The following is a 21,622-nucleotide window of genomic DNA, read 5'->3' on the forward strand; positions in this document are numbered from 1 at the left end:
GCCCACTTCCTGTTCTATGTCCAGCCTAATTTGTGTATCATGCAAATTACTACTAGGCATCTAGATTTGCATAAATATATTGCAAATAGGTATGGACTTTACCATCTTATAAAAATCAAACTCATCAATTGTTTTTCTGCCAGGATTGGCATTATTTGTGTAGGAATCACCAATTTAAAAAAATCAACCCAAAAGAAAGAACAGAGGACATGGGGAAAAGAAGAAATGAAGAAGGGGAAAAGAGAAAAGAAGGGAAGGATTTTAAAAATATGACAATGTACTAGGTGTATGCATTAATGTAAGCAGACTATGTGCCCCGAAAAGATTTTGTTACGGGTTGTTAACATTAAAAAGAATGTTCACAGGGCCCATCCACTCTATTTGTTATCAAGATTTCTCCGCTGATTGCTATGCAAGTGCGAGGGAAACTCATTGGCTTGGCATAAAATGCTGACTCCCAAGCTTGGACTGTAACTTCCAGGTTTGAGCACCGTGTGTATTGGGCTTTTGGGAATCATAGTCCTTAAACACTTGTGTATATAAGCGGTCATTATGGAGTACAAGGTTAGAGTGCCAGATGCACAAAGCTAGAGTATTAGGTTTACAATGGTTAGAGTATTAGAAGTACAAGAAAATCTGGTAATGTTTATCTTGTTTAGACTTGTATAATTAAAGATAAGTACCGTATTTTTCACTCTATAAGACACACTTCCCCCCCAAAAAAGTGGGGGGGGGAAGTGTGTGTGTCTTATGGAGCGGATACTGTAAAACAGCGCTCCCCTGGGGTGGGGGAAGCATCGGAAGGGTCTGAGAGTGCCTTCCAGGACCCTTCGGAGGCTCCACCCACCCCCGGGGTGCCAGCGGGGGCAAAATCGCTAGCTTCCATGACCCTTCTGAGGCTTGGAAAGAAAGAAAGTCGAGGCACCACTGTACTCTAATTATTGTGTATTCTCCAAATAAGTAAGTTTTTATAAAGAAGTGTTAAGAAAAATAGGGAATATAAGGAAAGGCCATATAATAATGGCCAGGGATTTTAATATGGTTATGGATAAAAGAAAAGATAAATCAAACCCCACTAGAGAAGAGATCAATAATATTATTACCGCTCTAAATAGAATGATATGGAAAACTGACTTGAGAGACATATGGAGAGAGATGAAGACAGATGAAAAGAGATTTACCTTTTATTCATCACCTCATAAAAACTACTCTAGGATTGATTATATGTTTGCATCTAAAGATTTGATTTCAAGAGTGGTTAATACAGAAATAGGAATTATAAAGGTATCTGATCATGCTTTAATGAATATGGATATTAAGATAAGAAAAGATTATAAGCAAGCTAGACTCTGGAAGATGGATACAAACATTTTGCAAAAAAGGTTATTGTGAATAAAATAACAAAAGAAATGACAGAATTATGGCCTATTCATGAACAAGAGAGTTGCAGTAAAGGTATTTTGTGTGAAGTCTGCCATGAGAAGAATAAATATTAGGGAATCGTGTAAACTGAAAAAGCAACAAGACAAACATATGAAGGAGATAGAGGAAGAAATAAAGGAAATGGAATTAAGATATAAAAGGAATAGGGATAAAAATCTTTTAGCATCTATGCTAGCAAGGAAAAAAGAACTAGAGAACATAGAGATGGAGAAGATTCAGAAAAAAATTAATATATTTAAAGAGAGATTTCTTGAGTTTAGCAATAAAAATTCAAGAATGCTGACAAGAGCCATACAAGTTAAGAAGTTGAAGGGTTCTATAGGAGTAATTAAGGACAGAAGGGGGAAAACATGCAACTTGATGAAAAAAAATTGTCAGTTTTCCAAGAATTTTATCAAAGATTATATACAGAGGGCACACTCACAAAAGAAAGTGTGAGGAATTATGTTGAGAAACATTTAGGGACCAAACTCGAAGAGGGAGATAGATATTTAATGGAACAGCCTATAAGAAAGGAAGAAATAGAATTAACAAGTTAAAATGGGGCAAAACATCATGAGCTGATTGGTTAGGACCATTGTATTATAAGACATTCAGAACAATGCTGTTACCCAAATTCAAAGGTTAGATTAGGCATCCTTCAGTCTCAAGAGACTATGGTAACATGCTTTGAATAGAGGTCTTGGAACAGCATCTAGTGTGGCTGAGAAGGCCAATAGGAGAGTGACAATCCCTTCCACACTGAAGACAAATATAATCTGTTCCCTGTCCAGCTCCCTGATTTTGCTGGTTTTGGGACCGAAACCAAATTAGAAACTCTCTATAATAATATAATGAAGGGAGATGCAATTGCAGCATCATGGAAGCATTCATTAATTATACTAATAGCAAAAAAGAATACAGACCTAAGGGACCCGGAAGCATATAGACCTATCTCTCTGATTAATCAAGATGCAAAGATATTTACTGCAATACTGGCAAACAGGATGAATAAATATATTGATAAGTACAGTGGTGCCTCGCATAGCGATCGCTCCGTTTAACGATGAAATCGCATTGCGATGGACTTTGACTAAAGTCCATCGCAAGAGCGATCGCTTTGCGATGGCCCCTATGGGGACAACTCCCTTTGCGATGATCGCAGGGGAGCGCTCCCCCACGATCATGGCAAAGGCCCCGCTGGTCAGCTGTTCCAAAAAAATGGGCTTTGCACTGCTCGCGGGGAAGCACTTCCCCAGGAGCAGCGCAAAGGCTCGCTTTTTAGAACAGCTGACCGTCCGGCGTTTGGGCTGCTAGCAGAGAAGCGCTTCTCCGGGAGCAGCCCAAACTCCCGCCCCTCAGCTGTTCCAAAAGACGGCGGTTTGGGCTGCTCCAGGAGAAGGGCTACTGCCGGTGCAGCCCAATCCCCTGCCTTTTGGAACAGCTGAGGGGCGGTGGTTTGACGCTCAAACGCCCGCCCCTCAGCTGTTCCAAAAGGTGTGGGTTTGGGCTGCTCCGGGAGAAGGGCTTCTGCCGGTGCAGCCCAATCCCCTGCCTTTTGGAACAGCTGAGGGGCGGTGGTTTGACGCTCAAACGCCCGCCCCTCAGCTGTTCCAAAAGACGGCGGTTTGGGCTGCTCCAGGAGAAGGGCTACTGCCGGTGCAGCCCAATCCCCTGCCTTTTGGAACAGCTGAGGGGCGGTGGTTTGAAGCTCAAATGCCCGCCCCTCAGCTGTTCCAAAAGGTGTGGGTTTGGACTGCTCCAGGAGAAGGGCTTCTGCCAGTGCAGCCCAATCCCCTGCCTTTTGGAACAGCTGAGGGGCGGTGGTTTGACGCTCAAACGCCCGCCCCTCATCTGTTCCAAAAGACGGCGGTTTGGGCTGCTCCAGGAGAAGGGCTATTGCCGGTGCAGCCCAATCCCCTGCCTTTTGGAACAGCTGAGGGGCGGTGGTTTGAAGCCCAGACGCCCGCCCCCTCAGCTGTTCCAAAAGGTGTGGGTTTGGGCTGCTCCGGGAGAAGGGCTTCTGCCGGTGCAGCCCAATCCCCTGCCTTTTGGAACAGCTGAGGGGCGGTGGTTTGAAGCTCGAACGCCCGCCCCTCAGCTGTTCCAAAAGGTGTGGGTTTGGGCTGCTCCGGGAGAAGGGCTTCTGCCGGTGCAGCCCAATCCCCTGCCTTTTGGAACAGCTGAGGGGCGGTGGTTTGACGCTCAAACGCCCGCCCCTCATCTGTTCCAAAAGACGGCGGTTTGGGCTGTTCCAGGAGAAGGGATTCTGCCAGTGCAGCCCAAACCCGTGCCTTTTGGAACAGCTGAGGGGCCGTGGTTTGAAGCCCAGACGCCTGCCCCTCAGCTGTTCCAAAAGACGGCGGTTTGGGCTGTTCCGGGAGAAGGGCTTCTGCCGGTGCAGCCCAATCCCCTGCCTTTTGGAACAGCTGAGGGGCGGTGGTTTGAAGCTCGAACGCCCGCCCCTCAGCTGTTCCAAAAGGTGTGGGTTTGGGCTGCTCCGGGAGAAGGGCTTCTGCCGGTGCAGCCCAATCCCCTGCCTTTTGGAACAGCTGAGGGGCGGTGGTTTGACGCTCAAACGCCCGCCCCTCATCTGTTCCAAAAGACGGCGGTTTGGGCTGTTCCGGGAGAAGGGATTCTGCCAGTGCAGCCCAAACCCCTGCCTTTTGGAACAGCTGAGGGGCCGTGGTTTGAAGCCCAGACGCCTGCCCCTCAGCTGTTCCAAAAGACGGCGGTTTGGGCTGTTCCGGGAGAAGGGCTTCTGCCGGTGCAGCCCAATCCCCTGCCTTTTGGAACAGCTGAGGGGCGGTGGTTTGAAGCTCGAACGCCCGCCCCTCAGCTGTTCCAAAAGGTGTGGGTTTGGGCTGCTCCGGGAGAAGGGCTTCTGCCGGTGCAGCCCAATCCCCTGCCTTTTGGAACAGCTGAGGGGCGGTGGTTTGACGCTCAAACGCCCGCCCCTCATCTGTTCCAAAAGACGGCGGTTTGGGCTGTTCCGGGAGAAGGGATTCTGCCGGTGCAGCCCAATCCCCTGCCTTTTGGAACAGCTGAGGGGCGGTGGTTTGAAGCCCAGACGCCCGCCCCTCAGCTGTTCCAAAAGACGGCGGTTTGGGCTGTTCCGGGAGAAGGGCTTCTGCCGGTGCAGCACAATCCCCTGCCTTTTGGAACAGCTGAGGGGCGGTGGTTTGAGGCTCAAACGCCCGCCCCTCATCTGTTCCAAAAGACGGCGGTTTGGGCTGTTCCGGGAGAAGGGATTCTGCCAGTGCAGCCCAAACCCCTGCCTTTTGGAACAGCTGAGGGGCGGTGGTTTGAAGCCCAGATGCCCGCCCCTCCGCTGTTCCAGGGAGTCCCAGCATGGCTGGGATAGGCGGGCAGTGCGGCTCCCAGTGGCGGCGGGGGCAGGGGGATCTGGATGGCTTCCAGGCAAAGCACTGGAATCCATCCGGACCCCCCCCCCACCCTCCCTGCCCCCGCTGCTGCTTGGAGCTGCCCTGCGCCCGGTTTCCCAGCCATGCTTGGACTCCTGGAGTGGGGAATCAGCTGTTTGGCGGTTCCAAAATGGCCGCCGGACACCTGAAATGGCCCCGCGCAGCATTTTCGCGCCCTGCCCTCGCTTACCGAGGGCGCAAAAATGGCTCCCGCTATAGGGAAACATCGCAGAATGGTGAGTTTTGTGCCCATTAGGAACGCATTAAACGAAGTTTAATGTGTTCCAATGGGTTTTCCCGTTCCGTATAGCGATGTTTCCCCATAACGAAGGTTAATCCGGAACGGATTAACCTCACTATGCGGGGCACCACTGTATATTGAAGAAAATCAGTGTGGCTTTATAGTAGGGAGACAAATGGCCAATTTGACAAGAAGATTCTAAATAGCATACACATAATAGGAAAGCAAAAATTGAAAGCTGGTATAATTTCATTAGATATTTTTAAGTCCTTTGACTGCATGGAATGGCCAGCATTGAATATGATAATAGAAATATTAGGATTTGGGGAAAATTTTAGAGATGTGACAGGGCAATTATATTCAGCAAATACTGCATCTATTATTGCAAATGATGGTCTAACAGAAGAACAAATATCCCTTGGCTGGGGTACTAGACAAGGATGTCCCCTTTCCCCAATTTTGTTCGCAATAGTTATAGAAATATTAGTGGATGCTATTAGGAAAGATAATTTAATCTGTGGCATAAGGACCAATGATAAGACTAAAATTAGTTTATTTGTGGATGATTCTCTTTTATTAATAGAAAATCCCTTAAGAGTGATGGATAGGGTAAAATTACATTTTTCAGAGTTTGGAGAGATAACTTGGCTACAGGTAAATTGGCAGAAATCAGAGATAAAGATGTTTAATTATAATAAAGAAGAAAAAGATCTATTCAGGGGGAAATTTAATATTAAGGTTGGGAATTCACTTAAGTATTTAGGAGTACATACGTATACCAAAGAATCTACCTAGATTAGGGGAAGAAAATTTCAAGAGATTGAAATGTGAAATGAAGAATAAATTGGAAGATTACAGGAATATCAAATTATCATGGTTTGGCAGAATAGCCATGGTTAAAAAGAAGATTTTACCCAATATTATTATTTTTTTATTTAGGATGCTACCAATAGAATTACCTGAAGAAGAGATATATGATTTGCAATTTATGATTAATAAATTTTGTAACTGAGATAAAAAGGCAAGAATTAAAATTAAGAGAATGGTATAAGGCTCAAAAGATAGGAGGGATGAGACTTCCTAATTTAAAGAATTATTATGTAGCTCATCAGTTAAGACATATCGGAGATATCATTGCACATCCTAAAAAATTAATATGGTGGGGTTTGGAGTCAATTGAGCTAGATCTAAATCTTGAAAATATTATTTTAAAATCATATAATAAAAATAGAGGTAAATAATTAGTAATCCTTTCTTGAAAAATATGTTATTAATTTGGAATAAGTACAAGAATATGCTCAGTCCACTAATATCACCATTATGTCCAGTGAGTGAACTGGAAATCTTTCCTAGGAATCTGAAAAATCTGGAAAGTGTGTTAAGAAGGCAGAAAGTAATTGAATTAAAGGATTAGGTAGAAAGGATGGGGAGTAAAGAGCAAGTAAAAAACATATTAGGATGGGAGAAATTGTCATGGTTCAGTGTGTTGCAATTAGAGAGGTGGATAAAAGACTGGTTGAGGAAAAATTGTACAACTGTAAACATAGGGAAGTTACAAAATTAGAGGAAATGTTATTACCAAAGGAAAATCTAGCAGAAAACAAAGCATTGAAAGGTATAGTAAAATTTACAAAATATTAATTAAAGCAAAGGATGAACAAGATCCTCTGAGAGTTTTATGGGAACATGATATGAGGGAAGTGATAAACACAGAGGGATGGAAAAAAATATGGGATGTAAGAACAGTGAAATCCATGTCTATAAGAATTAAAGAGAATTTTTATAAGATTGTTTGGTGATGGTATCTAATTCCAGTGAAATCAAATAAATCAAAATTACTCTATGTTGTGCTGGAGGGGATGCCAGAAAACCGGCACATATTTTCATATGTGGTGGGAATGCTGGGAGTAGAAGTCCAACAACATAAGAAGGCTGCGCTTTGCTCATCTCTGAATTAGACTTAACAATGATTTGACTGAAATCAATTAGACTTGACCTAGTCATAATTAATCCAATAACTTTGATTCTACAAATAAGTAAGTCTGGATTCAGTCTAATGGCCAGAATTCTGGTTAGCATGTAATGCTGAAAGCATCATCGACCATGGCTTTTTATATTTAATTAAAAGTTTTGAATTCTATCCTTTCAACCTAGGGAAGCCTTTGGGTGCTTTGCGATGTGGATGAACCTTTGGTGTCCAAAAATTGCCACCACCAGTCCCAGTCTTGGTGACAGTTTCAGTAGTTATAATTTTTTGACCCTAAAGTCTCTCCTTCCTTGTCCCAAGATGCCCAAAGGCTCTGCCAGGTCAAAAGGGATCCCCAGAGAAGCTTGGAAGCTGAAGCACTAGGGCAGAATAGTGAACTTTTAATTCAAGATAAAAGCCAGTGGCTGATGACATAATCAGTCCTGTTCTTATAAGAGTCTTGTGTGTCAATAGAAGTCAGGCCAATTTTTAATTAGCTCGTTGTGGCATTCCTTTTGCTCTTAAAATAAGTTGGTTGGCATGAAAACCAATGTGTTAGAAAGTTGAATAAGGCACTTTTTAAAAAAAGGTTAAAGTTTAGATGCACCAGGAATATTGGGAGGTAGCACCCCTGTTGCTCAGGTGGTCTGGACAGACACTGCATCTATATGGCAAAATTTTCTGTTTTGTTACCAGGTTCACACTCTGGGGTGTGGATAACACAGGAAGGCGCTCACAGTCAAGCGATGTAACAGTGAAGACCCCTTGCCCAGTAGTGGATGATGTGAAGGCCCAAGGTAACGGTGGTGCTGCAGGTGCAGGACATAGAGTCTGGCCTGCGGGCATTCATATATAAGCAAACATTGTTGTTGTTTATAATTGAAAATGTTCATGCAATGTAAATAACAGAAGAGGTTGCTAGCATCATCCAGGAATAAAGAGTATAGAGGTCATAGGAGGGGAGAAGATTGCTGAAAACGCCCAAAAGTCTTGCAGCTATGGAAAACTGTAGATAAAAATGCCAAAATATATATGAAAATTTAACTTAGTTGCAGGCAAATACTTGTCAGAATTCAATCCAAAATACAAGACCATAAAAAGTACAATAAAATACTGGAAAGTATGTTTTAAGTGCATTCTAAAAATGCAGAAACATATAGCCAAAAAAGGTACAGTTAAAAAGCAGAGAATACATCTGTAAAAGACATCATTTAAAAGTAAAAAATATTCTATCTTTGAGTAATATTTAGCCTCTAAGCATATTATAATGACACACAGAAAATTATTCTAAGTGCTCACCCAGCCAAACCAGTTTGAATCTATGGAGGAAAATCCATGTTGTCCTCCATAGATTCTGACACTTCCTGGTATCAGTGTTGTTGGTATCTGGGGTGGGTCTGGTGTGGTGGCATGTGGAATTGCATGCATATGTCTCTTGCCCCCCTATATTTATATTTCTGTCAGATGTTTACATTTTCCTTCAATTGTAAATAATTGTTTTTTGCTGTTTTATTAACGTACTAGAACTTAATATACAGATGACAAATTTATAATGGAAGTTTCTGTTTATTTTATGGGGATGGCAAAGTATGACTCCAGTAAAACAGAATCTGGCAAGCTGACACCATAACAATGTCATTATTTTGACTAACAGGGGTTCACATTTTGCTAGGCCAGAGAGTTCCCTGAGATTAAATTACTGAAAGAATAAAATAGGGTAGAACAAATTGCAGGATCAGTAAATGTCACCTTCAGGTCATATTAACATACTGCAATGTTTTACATAATATAAACCAATTATTTTAATACCTTTTCAATTATCTCCTTTGCTTGGGCTTTTTTTATAAGTTGTAAACACTTTCAGTTGACAGGTGAAAGAAATTCTTTTCCAAGGCAATGTTATTGTACAGTGACTTTGCTTCCATATTCAGCTGGTGATCTGACTGATTGTTTTGCAGTGACTTTTAGTATAAATCTGTTCAAACCTTATTTTTAAAGGACAATGTATATTTTCAGGGCTGTATTTTCTACACACACCCTTAAATTTTTTTAGCACTCTATACACTCAAAATTCCACACCTTGACTTAACTTTCTGAACCATTTGCTACCCCTTGCAGACAGCTCTTTGCTATGAGATATTAAGGAGTCCTCCTATATCTGCTATCTTCCTCCTTTCTCAAGGTGAGTCTTTATTTTCATCATTGAGAAGGAGGAGCGGATTGAACAGTGAAGTGTGAACCTATTTGAGAAGGATCAAGCACGTGGTAACTGTAATGCTCAGGCCTCCCTAAGGAGTGCTTAGCACTCAGTCAGAGAGTTCGACAGGCTACTTACCTACCACCTTTGAACTGAGGCCTAAGGCCTCAGCAGTGCAAAGTGTAAGCCCCTTGGATAAGTCTGACCTTAAAAGAACACTTTACTTTGCAAGTACAGACACATAGGCTTTGTGATTCCTTAGAACTCACAACAGCTCAGTTAGGTGGGACTTTTAAAGATAGCTAGCTTGTGGCCCTCTCCACCTCCTGGATTTAGCCAGACCCTGCTGTTCAAGAGACCAGTCCGTTTGTAAGAATTTTTATAATTAATTTTTATTAGAAAAATAGAGTTTCATAGAATCAGTTTATATTGCTCGAGATTTAACATAAAGAACATATTCAAGATTTATTACATTTAAATAAAATAACTAATCACCATTAAAATAATAAACATTACTAAGCTGGGCTAAGGTGGGCTAGCCCCACCTCCTTCTTTCTCTTCACTTACATGCTCTCTCCTTCAAGCCACATGCTCAAACCATCAAGTTTTTTTTCTCTCCCATCATCATGGAATGGAACTTCTGAACTCCTTTCACATAACCCATCATCCATTTTCTACATTCTCTAACTCCTCCCTTCTTCTTGAAACTTCATGGCTGTTAACCAATTAGCTTCTAGGGGCTATAACACCTTCCTCCTCTCTCAGTTCCCATGAAAGTCAAAGTGTTGTATCTCTTCTCCAATTAGCTCGGAATGTTGAGTCTTTCACGGGTTCCTTGGTCCTTTAACTCAAACCATGCTGTACTGATTTTCAGAAAAACACTCTAGCACTTAGAAAAACCGCATTACATCGTCTTTCAAATCTTCTTCATACAGAACCTGTCTGACTTCATCTTACATTTGTCTGATTACATATCCCATAGTGCTTCAACTCCATGACAGTAACTGCCTTGACTGAGCTTGCACATCAACATTCCAGTGAAGGATTTTCTTAGTCAAGTTGACAAGGCTGTATGCTCAGCAGGCACTTAGTTGAGATCAAGTGCTGCATCACCTGTTCCAGAATGACTTAGAAAAGGAGGAGGGGAAAAAGAAGACAAGTGCATGGACATAGGACTAAGAATGCTGTGCTCTAACTGTCACAGAGGTGGTCAGCCTGTGGAGTCAGGGCTAATCCCTGCTTCAATCCTTCTTTTGCTTTTACTATAGCATTAGATCTCACCAAGCCCCACTTCCCATGTGTGGCTATCCACCCACATATTGTTTTTTTTTTTCCTTTGTTCACTATAAATCATGCTGTGTCAAGACAAAGCTGATATTCTTGCTGATGCTCTGTTGTTGTTATGTGCCAACAAGTTGCATTTGACTTCTAGCAATTCTACTAGGGTTTTCAAGTTATGTGCAATATTTAAAGAGTGGTTTTACTGTTAGCAGCCCCAGTGAATTTCCATGGCCAGGCAGAGATTTGAACCTAGATCTCCCAAGTCCTAGTACATCATTATCTACTTTACTACATTGGCCCGAAGCATTCTCTAGATTAGTCTTTATTGGACAGATTAATGTTTCACCTGTTTTCTTTTAATTTACATTCAGAAATAGCAGACAAGATCTACAACCTCTTTAATGGCTACACTAGTGGAAAGGAGCAACAAACTGCCTATAACACCCTGTTGGACCTGGGCTCAACAAGTCTTCATCGTGTCCTCTATCACTACAACCAGCACTATGAGAGCTTTGGGGAGTTTACCTGGCGATGTGAGGATGAACTGGGACCCCGGTAAGAGGCTCCTTGGATATACTGCATAATAATTGGGGATTCTGACATAACATTTATTTTGGCAGAATTGCCAAAGCATTTGTCTTTAGTCTTGACTTCTTCATTACAGTGCACATCATACAGATAAGTAAACCTAACCAGAAGTGTTGAAAGTAGAGATGCAGTGTTCAAGTGGATAAACTCCTGTTAAAGATAATGAGTTCCAGTTTCTTTTTGTTCAAGAGAGAAACATGAAGTCTTAAGGGAATCTGATCCATTGGATTAAATAATTTAGAAGTGGTCATATGGTAGTGGGTTTTCTATTTCAATTATTCATGCTACAAGTAAAAAAATGTGATAGTTGAAACTTGTATGGAAATTTTTTTTTGCAATATGTGAAGCATGCCACTCTGAACAAAAGCACAGATCCATAGCTTCCCTGCATGCAGGTATTTTTCTTTTGGGGGGGGGCGGAAATGAATGGTGGCAGAGCAGAAAAAAAGAGTAGAGTGAGGAGAGCACTGGAGTGTATCTCGGCTGTAAATTCAAACAGAATTAATAATAATTATCTTTCCTTGGGAAATGCTCAGGATTGGTGAATTCTAACATAATTTTTCAGTATTCTCCCCAAACTAGGATTCCCAGAATTCTTTTGGGAAAATGCATAACAGATAAACTGGCCTGAAACTGATACAGGGATAGTTCTGCTCATGGGTCAGTGTGTGAAAAGTGGTGACATATATTGAGTATCAAAGGACTCACAGACAAATACTTGATTTACTTGGATTTTCATCCAAGTGACAAAGCAAATTTACTGCATGCAGTTTGGTGCACTTGTAAATGGAAGGTCTGAGTTTCTACAGATAACATGATTCTTTTCTATGGGGTGTATATTTATGGCTACATCTAGTAGGATATCTGACATAGTTTTTCAAAACATTTGTGTTTTGGTCCAATGGCTATTGGTCCTGATCACAGTCTCCATATTAATACCAGTGACAATACTCACAATTTTCTCTCTGATGGTACTGTAAGCTACCCCCGTCTCCAAGGAGATTTAGGGGTGCCGGAGACAGAGAGATTCCAGAGATTCAGTCAGTCCTTATGGGGCTAAGATGAGCCCAAACCTCAGCCAGGCCCCTCACTGATTCTCTTTCATCAAGTCTATCCCTTTTGTTAAGAAAAGGCAAGAAACACAGACAATCCATTAGTTAACACTCAAGTAAAATCTGGGCTCTATATGGTAGCAAAATATTCGTGGCCAATTAGTTAGGCTAGTTTGTACAAGAGACCAATGCAAGTCATCTTAAACATTATTGCTTTTATTAAGAAATATAGTTCTAAACAGAATTCAGATTATAGCAAAGAAATTCAGTAAGTAATGTCGCAAACACGGGTTCGAAAACACACGTGTAAGCTTGGACAGAGAGCAATCAGGAGTTTGCACATGCTAAAATGGGCTGAAAGAGTCCAATTCAGCTAGCCATGCTACAACACTCCTTCTCACAGGTCTGCCCACATAAGAACACCCTGGTACTCTCAGATATTATTGTGAAAAGGTCAAGTGGGCTTTGTAGTCCTTAGACTTAACTTGCACCACTGACAGGACTCTAAGTAAGCTAGGCCGAGGCAGCACTCTCAGATGACCCTATGACAAGTGTACTGTTCAGGAAACCAATTGAGTTTTATAATCTTTATTTTATTAAAGAAAAAGCATGTTACTAAGTATCAAAGCCAAATTAAACCAAAACAAATAAACTAGCATTGTGCTGTTTAGTTACAAAGATGTAGTGAGGCAAAGAAAACATGAAAAATATAAAAGAGTTCAAAAACCTTACAAAAAACACAAAAAAACATTAAAAAGAATAAAAACAGTTCCAGTCCAGCAAATCATTAGTAAACACAAAATAATCCAAGTAGGTTATAAAAAGGCTATAGTCCTCAGTGATCCTATAGAATAAAAACCCCTAAACAAAAGTAAAAATCCATTATATGTCCCATAGTCCTTAGAAAAGAAAAATCCAGTAAATATACCATAGTCCTTACAAAATTACAAGAGCATAGTCCATATGGAGTATTCCAAGAAAAGAAGTCCATAAAGAATATTCCATAGAACAGTCCATAGAAAATAGTCCATGCACAGTCCTTAGGAAAAATCCCATAAGTCCAAAAGTAATCCAGCAAAGCATAGGAACCAGTCCATGTAGGTAGGCCACCAGTCTGTCTCGAAAGACATTAGGGTAAGTCCCAAATGGCTGAAGAGTAGGTCACGAATGACTGAAAGGTCGGTCTTGGAAAGACAATGTCCATAGGCAAAAAGTTCCTTTTTCAAGAGTAACTGGCAAGGGCTCATCGCACCTTCCCACAATGTCATCCAATCAGAGTTCGTTACTAGGCAAACAGTCCTGTTACATCACATGACTTCCTTCCCATATGCACCAGATGTTATTTGGGTTTTCTGTGGTTTATCAAAGAGTCACAACAATTCCCATCTATCTAATCACACCGAGTCCTTTCTCAGGCTTTCAGAATAACATTCTCTCTGCTCGCCTAGAAAACAACTTGTCAGCATAGCAAAGATACTTTATACAAAGAAACAAGATGGAACCTCTCTGGCTCATTTCTTAATTACAAAACCCATATGCCTTAAAAGATTTTAACTCAAAAACCCATCTCATCACAAGTAACATTTCCATGTCAAGTCAGATAGACCACCCCACAAACTCCAGCTAAGAAAAATAACACAAGAAAAACACACTAAGCTAGAATTATGCATAGGCGTTGTCTTTCTTACGTATCCTGTGAGTCCATAGTCCATCAGGAAAGGTTAGATCCCAGTTGTAATCCAAAAGTCCATGCTGGCAAAAAGGCTCCATTCAAAAGTTATAATCCATTTTGAGAAAACTGCATGTCTCTCACTTCTCCTCTCCCCTCTTACTCAGTCAAAACTCCCCCTCCTTCTTCCTCCACAGGAAGATCAATTAGGACCAAGCCTTCTGGTGTCTTGTCCCGCCTCAAGTTCTCATGAGAAATTCAGTTGTTATCTTGCAGGTGCAAGGATTTATTATGACTACAAGGAATTCAGCTCTTCAGCTCATCTTAGCAACTAGATAAGACGAAGAATTATGCAGTTGAAAACAGCATGTAAAATTTCCTTACTACAGACACAGACATTTGATTCAATATGGATGCTATTAAGACAATCTTATTACTACAAAACCCATTGTAACAAACACAGAAACAGCTTAAAAAACACATATCATTACAGGTACCATCCATTTTGACACCGTGAGCAGTACTGCAACTATACAAATCAAACCCTGTATCAACATTCACTTAAATACCACAATACCAATCATAGTCTTGATAAATATTCCTGTCTACTCAAACATCAACCGGGACGTGGTGGTGCTGCGAGCTAAACCGCAGAAGCCTGTGCTGCAGGGTCAGAAGACCAAGCAGTCGTAAGATCGAATCCACGCAACGGAGTGAGCGCCCGTCGCTTGTCCCAGCTCCCGCCAACCTAGCGGTTCGAAAGCATGCAAATGCAAGTAGATAAATAGGGACCACCTCGGTGGGAAGGTAACAGCATTCCGTGTCTAAGTCTCACTGGCCATGTGACCACGGAAGATTGTCTTCGGACAAAACACTGGCTCTGTGGCTTGGAAACGGGGATGAGTCGAACACGACTGGACAAAAATTGTCAAGGGGAACCTTTAACTTTACCTTACTCAAACATCATACAGTCATTGTGGGCCTTTGTAATCCATATAGCACCACTGATTGCAGACACAATTACACCACCCTGCCTTCCACTAGAGGGGCCTTCAGCCCATGAAGAGAAGCTCAGACTGACTCACCATGTCACTTAATTTCAGATTATGAAACAGAGGAAGAATCGGAGCCATGGTCTCATCAGCCCACATCAACTCTTCCTCCTCTGTATTTTCTCTTTGCAAAGGCAGCGGAGCTGGGGGATTGCTTTGATCCCTTTCCCTCTCTTCCTATGCCACTGCTGGGGCATAGAAAGAGAGGGAAAGCCCGAGCAAAGCCATTGCCCAACCCCACTATCTTTGCAGAGCCAGGGGGTCGCTTTGATCCCTTTCCCCCTCTTCCTGTGCCACAACTGGGGCATAGAAAGAGGGAGAAAGCCCAATTGAAGCTATCACCCAGCCCTACTGCCTTTGCAAAGCCAGCGGAGCCAGGGGATCGCTTTGATCCCTTTCCCCCTCTTCCTGTGCCACCACTGGGGCATAGAAAGAGGGAGAAAGCCCAAGCGATGCCATCACCCAACTCCACTGTCTTTGCAAAGGCAGCGTAGCTGGGGAATTGCTTTGATCCCTTTCCCCCTCTTCCTATGTCACCACCAGGGCATAGAAAGAGGGGGAAAGCCCAACTGAAGCTATCACCCACTGCCTTTGAGGAACAACTGATCCACAAGGCATGAGCAGATAGGGAAGGAAGGGATGAATATTAAAGGGTTATATTTGTTGCTTCGTATTCGTTGGGCTCTCTGGACTCCAAGAATACGAAGCAATGAATATCTGACGAATCAGGCATATTCATTGAATATCCTGATTTGTTTTTATAGACATCTCAGACTCATAGGATCCACTGTTGTGATTCTCCACTTAACAGGACTCCACATGAGATCTCTATAATTCTGTCTGCTCCAACATTACAACCTAATCCTCAGCTTGATATGACCTTGGCTTACAGTTCCTCGCTCATTCATTTTCTCCCTTAACCTATTCCACCACATGCCACTGATTTCTTCCAGCCTCATCTGAAGGCAATGATAGATGCATCCAATTACATTTGGGAGGCGTGTACCAAAGGAAAATGGACGCCAATAGAGGCTCAATACCAGGTTGTCTTTCTAGACATTCTAACATACTTCAAGGTCTGCAAAGGATTTTTCCTCTACTTGCTGGTATTGTGGTCCGAATCACTATAGATAATTCTGTCATGGTGTGATATAAACATGTAAGGAAAGATGGTTGTTGTGGATTTTTCAGGCTCTTTGGCTGTGTTAGATCCCAGCCGTGAAAGCCTTCGCAATTACATGTGAGGAAAGAGTCCAAAATTCTGTCAAAATGTAAATTAAAAAAAAAATAGAAAAAGAAGACAAAATCATTGTGGCACCTTAAAGACTGCGGAGTGAAACAGGGCTGTGTGCTCACGCTAACCCTGTTTGGGATCTTTTTTGCTGTCATGCTGAAGCACACCTTTGGAACTGCAACAGAAGGTGTCTATCTCCAGACTAGATCAGATGGAAACCTCTTTAATCTCTCTAGACTGAGAGCAAAGTCCAACTGAAATGCATGCAGGACCTCCTCTTTGCTAATGATGCAGCCATTGTTGCCCACTCTGCTGAAGACCTCCAACAACACATGAATCGTTTTAGCAAGGCCTGCCAATACTTTGGACTAACAATCAGCCTGAAGAAAACACAAGTCATGGGCCAGGGTATGAACTCACCTCCCTCTATTACAGGGGTCTCAAACTCAATTTACCTGGGAGCCGCTGGAGGCAGTCTGGGTGAGGCTGGGCCACATCAGATTTTCTGCCAAGGAGAGCAAGAGTTCGAGGAAGCCGCCCAGGAGTTTCCTTAGCCCGGCTGGGGCTCCAAGGAGGAGGAGGGGCACGTGAGCCCTCATCGCCAGCCACAACCCCCTCCAGCTCCTTCTTCACTACCACCAGCAGCAGCAGGACGAAGAAGCAGAGAAGGGACGAAGCGCCAGCGACCGCCTAGCCCAGGGGGGGGGAGGAGGGCATGACATAAAATTTTAACAAAACCTCACAGAATTCTCCTTGCCAAAGGAGAAAAGCCCCCACCGATACCCGCAAAATTAAACAGATCAGGGCAGGGCCCCCACAGGTGCGCACGTGGATGCACACATGGAGGTCCGGCAACCTTCCTCTGAGGGCCACCCTCAAAAAAAGGTGCACTCAGCAGCAGCTGCCCCCACTATGACAGGGGAGCAAATTTTGCGAGGCGAGCCCAGGCAGCCTCCAGAGCCAAGGTGGCTGAAGCAAGACGACGAGGAGGAGGAAGAAGAAAAGGAAGCACTGCCAGGTGCTGAGGCGGCCGCTGGCCGGGCTGGTGCTGGGGGTGCCAAGAGACAAAGAGAGCCAGAGAGCCACTTCCCTGGAAGAGGCACTCTTTGAGGACGGGCCGGGAACAAGCTCCACTCTCAGGCATCGCTCGGTGATAGCTCGGGCGCTTGGAGAAAAGGGCCGGCAGTGCGTCTCACTCGCCGGCACTCCCCCAAGACAGCACCTCTTGCACCCTCCATCTGGAACTGCAGCCTGCCAGCCGGGAGACAGGTGGGCGGGCTGGCAGGCTGAAGTTCTGGATGGAGGGTGCAAGAGGCACTGTCTTGGGAGAGAGCCGGCGAGTGAGGCGAGGCTTTTTTTTTACTCTTGACAGCAGAGGACGCATGGGCGCTTCGGGGGGGCAGGCAAGTTGGGGGCCACAAACTATCATCCGGTGGGCCGCAAATGTTTTGAGACCCCTGCTCTATTACCATCTCTAAGCAAAAATTGGAGGTTGCTCGTGACTTTGTGTGCCTCAACTCAACGATCTCTGACACTCTCTCCCTAGATGTCAAGCTGGATAAATGCATTGGGAAAGCAGCTACCATGTTCTCAAGACTCACAAAGAAAGTATGACTGAATAAGAAGTTGAGGGCATATACCAAGATCCAGGTCTATAGAGCCTGTGTCCTGAGCACACTCCTGTACTGCAGTGAGCCCTGGACCCGTTGTGCACAGCATGAGAGGAAGCCGAACACGTTCCATAAGTGTTGTCCCCACCTGGCAAGACAAAGTTACAAATAGAGTAGTCCTAGATTGAGCTGGAATTTTCAGCATGTATACATTACTGAAACAGCAACGTCTACATTGGCTTGGGCTTGTGAGAATAGTTGATGGTTGGATTCCAAAAGATCTCCTATATGGAGAATTAGTGCAGGGAAATCGCCCCAGAGGGAGACCACAGCTGCGATACAAGGATATCTGCAAGTGGGATCTGAAGGCCTTAGGAATGGACCTCAGCAGATTGGAAACCTTGACATCTGACCATTCAGCCTGGAGGCAGGCGGTGCATCACAGCCTCTCCCAGTTTGAAGAGACCCTTGTCCAGCAGGCCGAGGCAAAGAGGCAGTCCTGGAAGAAGCAAAATCAGGGAGCTGGACAGGGGACAGATTGTATTTGTCTTCAGTGTGGAAGGGATTGTCACTCTCAAATTGGCCTTTTCAGCTATTCTAGATGCTGTTCCAAGTCCTTGATACAGAGCATGTTACCATAGTCTCTCGAGACTGAAGGATGCATAAGAAGATACGGACAAGTCCACTTCCTCAGACATAAGAGTGGGACTATGTTGGAAGCCGCCTAGAGTGGTCCATTGGTCCAGATAGGCGGGGTACAAATCAAATCAAATCAAATAAATAAATAAATAAATATATGCCAACTATTTCTATATTTATAAATGACCTCAAACCAGAGACTGTATTTGAGCACCCATCTCAATGGTCCCAATAAGTTAAGATTTCATAGGCCGCTGTCAAATTTAAAATATTTTTTATCTGCTGTGTTCCCAGCTATATGTCCTTTCTAACTAACCAGTGCCACCTCACATGCCCCTCTGGTGATTAGAGGCACTCAGTAATATCTTGTTCCTGCTCATTATCTATAGCCTGGGATTAATTTGGCCACCAATCATTGTCATTGTTTACAAATAATGCCTCCGGGGAGAAGAACTGGATATAAACATATCTTAAAGGTCATTGCGCCCAAATATAGCCTCTGGTTTAGGGCCATGTATAAATAGTTGCCATATAGTCCCATTCTTAGCAGTTAGTCTTTAAGGTGCCACAACATTATTGTCTTCTTAATTTTATTTTTTATTTTTCTTTTGTTTTTGCCGGATATGCTAGCACAGCTTAACACAGGTGCCTCTTCTAAAATCCAAAATTCTGCTGGATCTCACCTTCTGTTGTTGACATTGATACCTCTGCCATGTAATCTTCCTCATTGTAGTGCATATGGTGGATAAAATGAACAATCCAGCAGGCCTATTCAGCAGATCCCATGAACACAAACATGAGTGAGAACTTCATCGCCACCTACTTAAGAGACTAATTGAGTTGTGAAGGTGATCTTGAATCAATGCATTCATTTCAGCGTGAAACTGGATACTTCAATAGTGCTGTAGCCAAGTTGGAACAGTTTGTGACATCCTGGGAGATTCTTTCTGTGATACAGGGAACATCTTGATGTGTTCCCTCTGCTCACAAGGGTCATCTCCCTTAGGAGTGATCATATGGTGATATCTTTCCTCTATGGTGGCCACCCAAATTGTTTCCCCCTACCATCTTCAGCCTGCCTTATAAAATATTCTATCGACTGCCTCTCTGATCCAGTGTTTTATCCAGAGAATTGAGACTGATTATTTATCCCCATATCTCCACATCCAGACACACTGAGTAGAGCAGTGATCCCCAACGTTTTTCCATCTGCGGACTGGCTGGTGAAGGTGGGGAAACCCCCCCCGTGCACAAACAGCAGCGCAGCACGGCGCTTGTGCAATTTAGGAGCGTGCAAACCATGCAAGAAGCCCAGCGCAACCCTCGCCTGCCAGAGCTTCCCATGCAGGCGATCCGAACCAAGCAGCCTTTCTGCTGGCTGTCCCCTTGCCCTGCAGCATTTTTCACAAAAAGAGACGGGCTGCCTCTGGCCCCACCACAGGACGCGGAAAGGGGGCTCTGCCTCTCCCACCCAGCAGGGAGGCTTGCACAGCATGCACGTGCGCTCTCCCACTGAGCGGTCCATCTCTCCCCCCCATCCCTTTGCCCCTCGCCACACAGACACACACACACACTCCTCCCGATCCCCTCAGCGACCCTGCTCTTGCTGATGGCGGCGGTGCTAGCATGGAGCTGCTGGCCAGGGAGAGCGGAGGGAGGGAGGGGAGCAGAGAGGAGGAAAGGCGAGAGGAGAAGAGCGGCGGCGGCAAGAGGTGGCCCAGGGCAAGTGCAGAACTGCTGCTGCAGCCCGGAGCCTAAATATACATGCAAGCCGGCAGCAGTCAGCCCCCACTCCACCCACCAGGAAGCACCTCCCTGAACCAAAAACACATGAGCAACAGCAGCAAAGACTGGAGAGGAGAGGGGAAGGGTATCATGCCATGTTGTTTCCTCCATCAGGTTGCTCCTTCCCCTGCCACAACACTTTCTTCCCCCTCCCCGCACAGGGCACTATATCAAAAGGGGCTTGCTTTTCCCCAGGATGAGGCAAACCAACGCACCTGCCCCCCAAAACATTTAATGCATGGGGGAGGAGGGAAAACAACCCCCTGAAAGGGGCAAGGGTAAGAGGTCTTCTCCACCTGCACCCTCCTCCTTGCCAAGCCAGCAGAGCTTACCCACCTGGCAGTGGGGCTGGGCGGGGTTGGGGAAAGGAAGGAAAGCAGAGTGGTGCTGCTGGCGATGGTGGTGGGTTTTTGTTTGCTTGTTTGCCTGCTTTTGGCGGGAATCCTGGTGCCCCACAGAAGGGGAGGAGAGAAACAAACTCATTCTCTTTGGTCTTGTCTGTGCTCTCGCGGCTTGTTCACCTGCCCCCAGGTTAGGGCTCCAGCAGTAGCTGGAAGTAGCCCCTTCCCTGCCTGTTTTTCTCCCCTCTCCTCCCCTCCTGGGGGGCACCCAGATTCCCACGAGGTAGCTGCCCTCATGCAGCAGCCCTTAGCTCTTCCCACCCCCGGGCTGGCCAGAAGGGCGGGGCAGCGAGCCTTCCTGGTGTGCAGCATTGCCTTCTTGGGAAACTTCTGGCCAGTGGGGGGTGGAAGGGGGGAAGCCAAGGGCTGCTGGGTGGGGACGGCTAAGGGCTCCTACCTGGCGGGAGTCTGGGTGCCTCAGGGGAGGGGAGGAGAGAAACAGGCAGGCCAAGACGAGCCAAGAAAGGGAAAAGTGGGGCTCAGGCAGCAGCGGATGCTTTCCCTGCTGGAGAAGGAGGAGGCAAGGGCTGCCGTGAGCGACGGAGCTGCCGCTGCAAAGGTGGGAGCGAGGCTCTGATGGGAGGCCCCAGAAGGTGAGCCACACTAGGGTGATGCGGCGGCAGCGGCTGTGGGGAAGCTGCCCCCCTGGAGCCTCAGAAGCAGACGAGCAGCAGCACTCCGTGCGCCCCGGCCTGGCCCACCTTTCCCGGTTGGGAAGTCAGCCGGGCAGGAAACAGTAGGAACACGTGTGCGTGCTCCACCCCCTGCCGCTCGCCCTGGGTGGGGCGGCCCCAAGCCTGGTGGCTGGCCGTTGGCGCTTCCCAGGCGGCCTGCCACGCGGTGGCTTCCCCATAGGGAAGGGTCGCTGCGGGAACAGATAGGAGTGCGACACCCCCCCTCCCTGGGGTGGCGGGAGGGGCAGAGACTTGTGTCCACGGACCAGTTCTGGCAAGTCCACGGACCAGCGCCGGGCTGCGGACGGGGGTTGGTGACCCCTGGAGTAGAGGATCCAGTCCTACTGTAGATATGGTTATTCAATTATTCTTGCTGCAAGAATACC

At 45.1% G+C, this 21,622-nt stretch overlaps 1 protein-coding gene across 5 annotated transcripts in view; it reads left to right on the forward strand.

Annotated features, from left to right (window-relative positions):
• ASTN1 (astrotactin 1) overlaps window positions 1-21,622 on the forward strand; it is a 448,149-nt gene that overhangs the window by 416,794 nt on the left and 9,733 nt on the right. For 4 of the 5 annotated variants that reach the window (XM_078392393.1, XM_072998206.2, XM_078392391.1 and 1 more), the window contains 2 exons: window positions 7,751-7,851; window positions 10,904-11,087. In XM_078392393.1, coding sequence (XP_078248519.1) covers window positions 7,751-7,851; window positions 10,904-11,087 — 285 coding nt within the window. Of the gene's footprint in view, window positions 1-143; window positions 1,565-7,750; window positions 7,852-10,903; window positions 11,088-21,622 lie in introns of those variants that run through there. The other variant, XM_078392392.1, reaches the window with a different exon arrangement.

The sequence above is a fragment of the Pogona vitticeps genome, chromosome 4, assembly GCF_051106095.1.
Source record: "Pogona vitticeps strain Pit_001003342236 chromosome 4, PviZW2.1, whole genome shotgun sequence".
Lineage (NCBI taxonomy): Eukaryota > Metazoa > Chordata > Lepidosauria > Squamata > Agamidae > Pogona > Pogona vitticeps.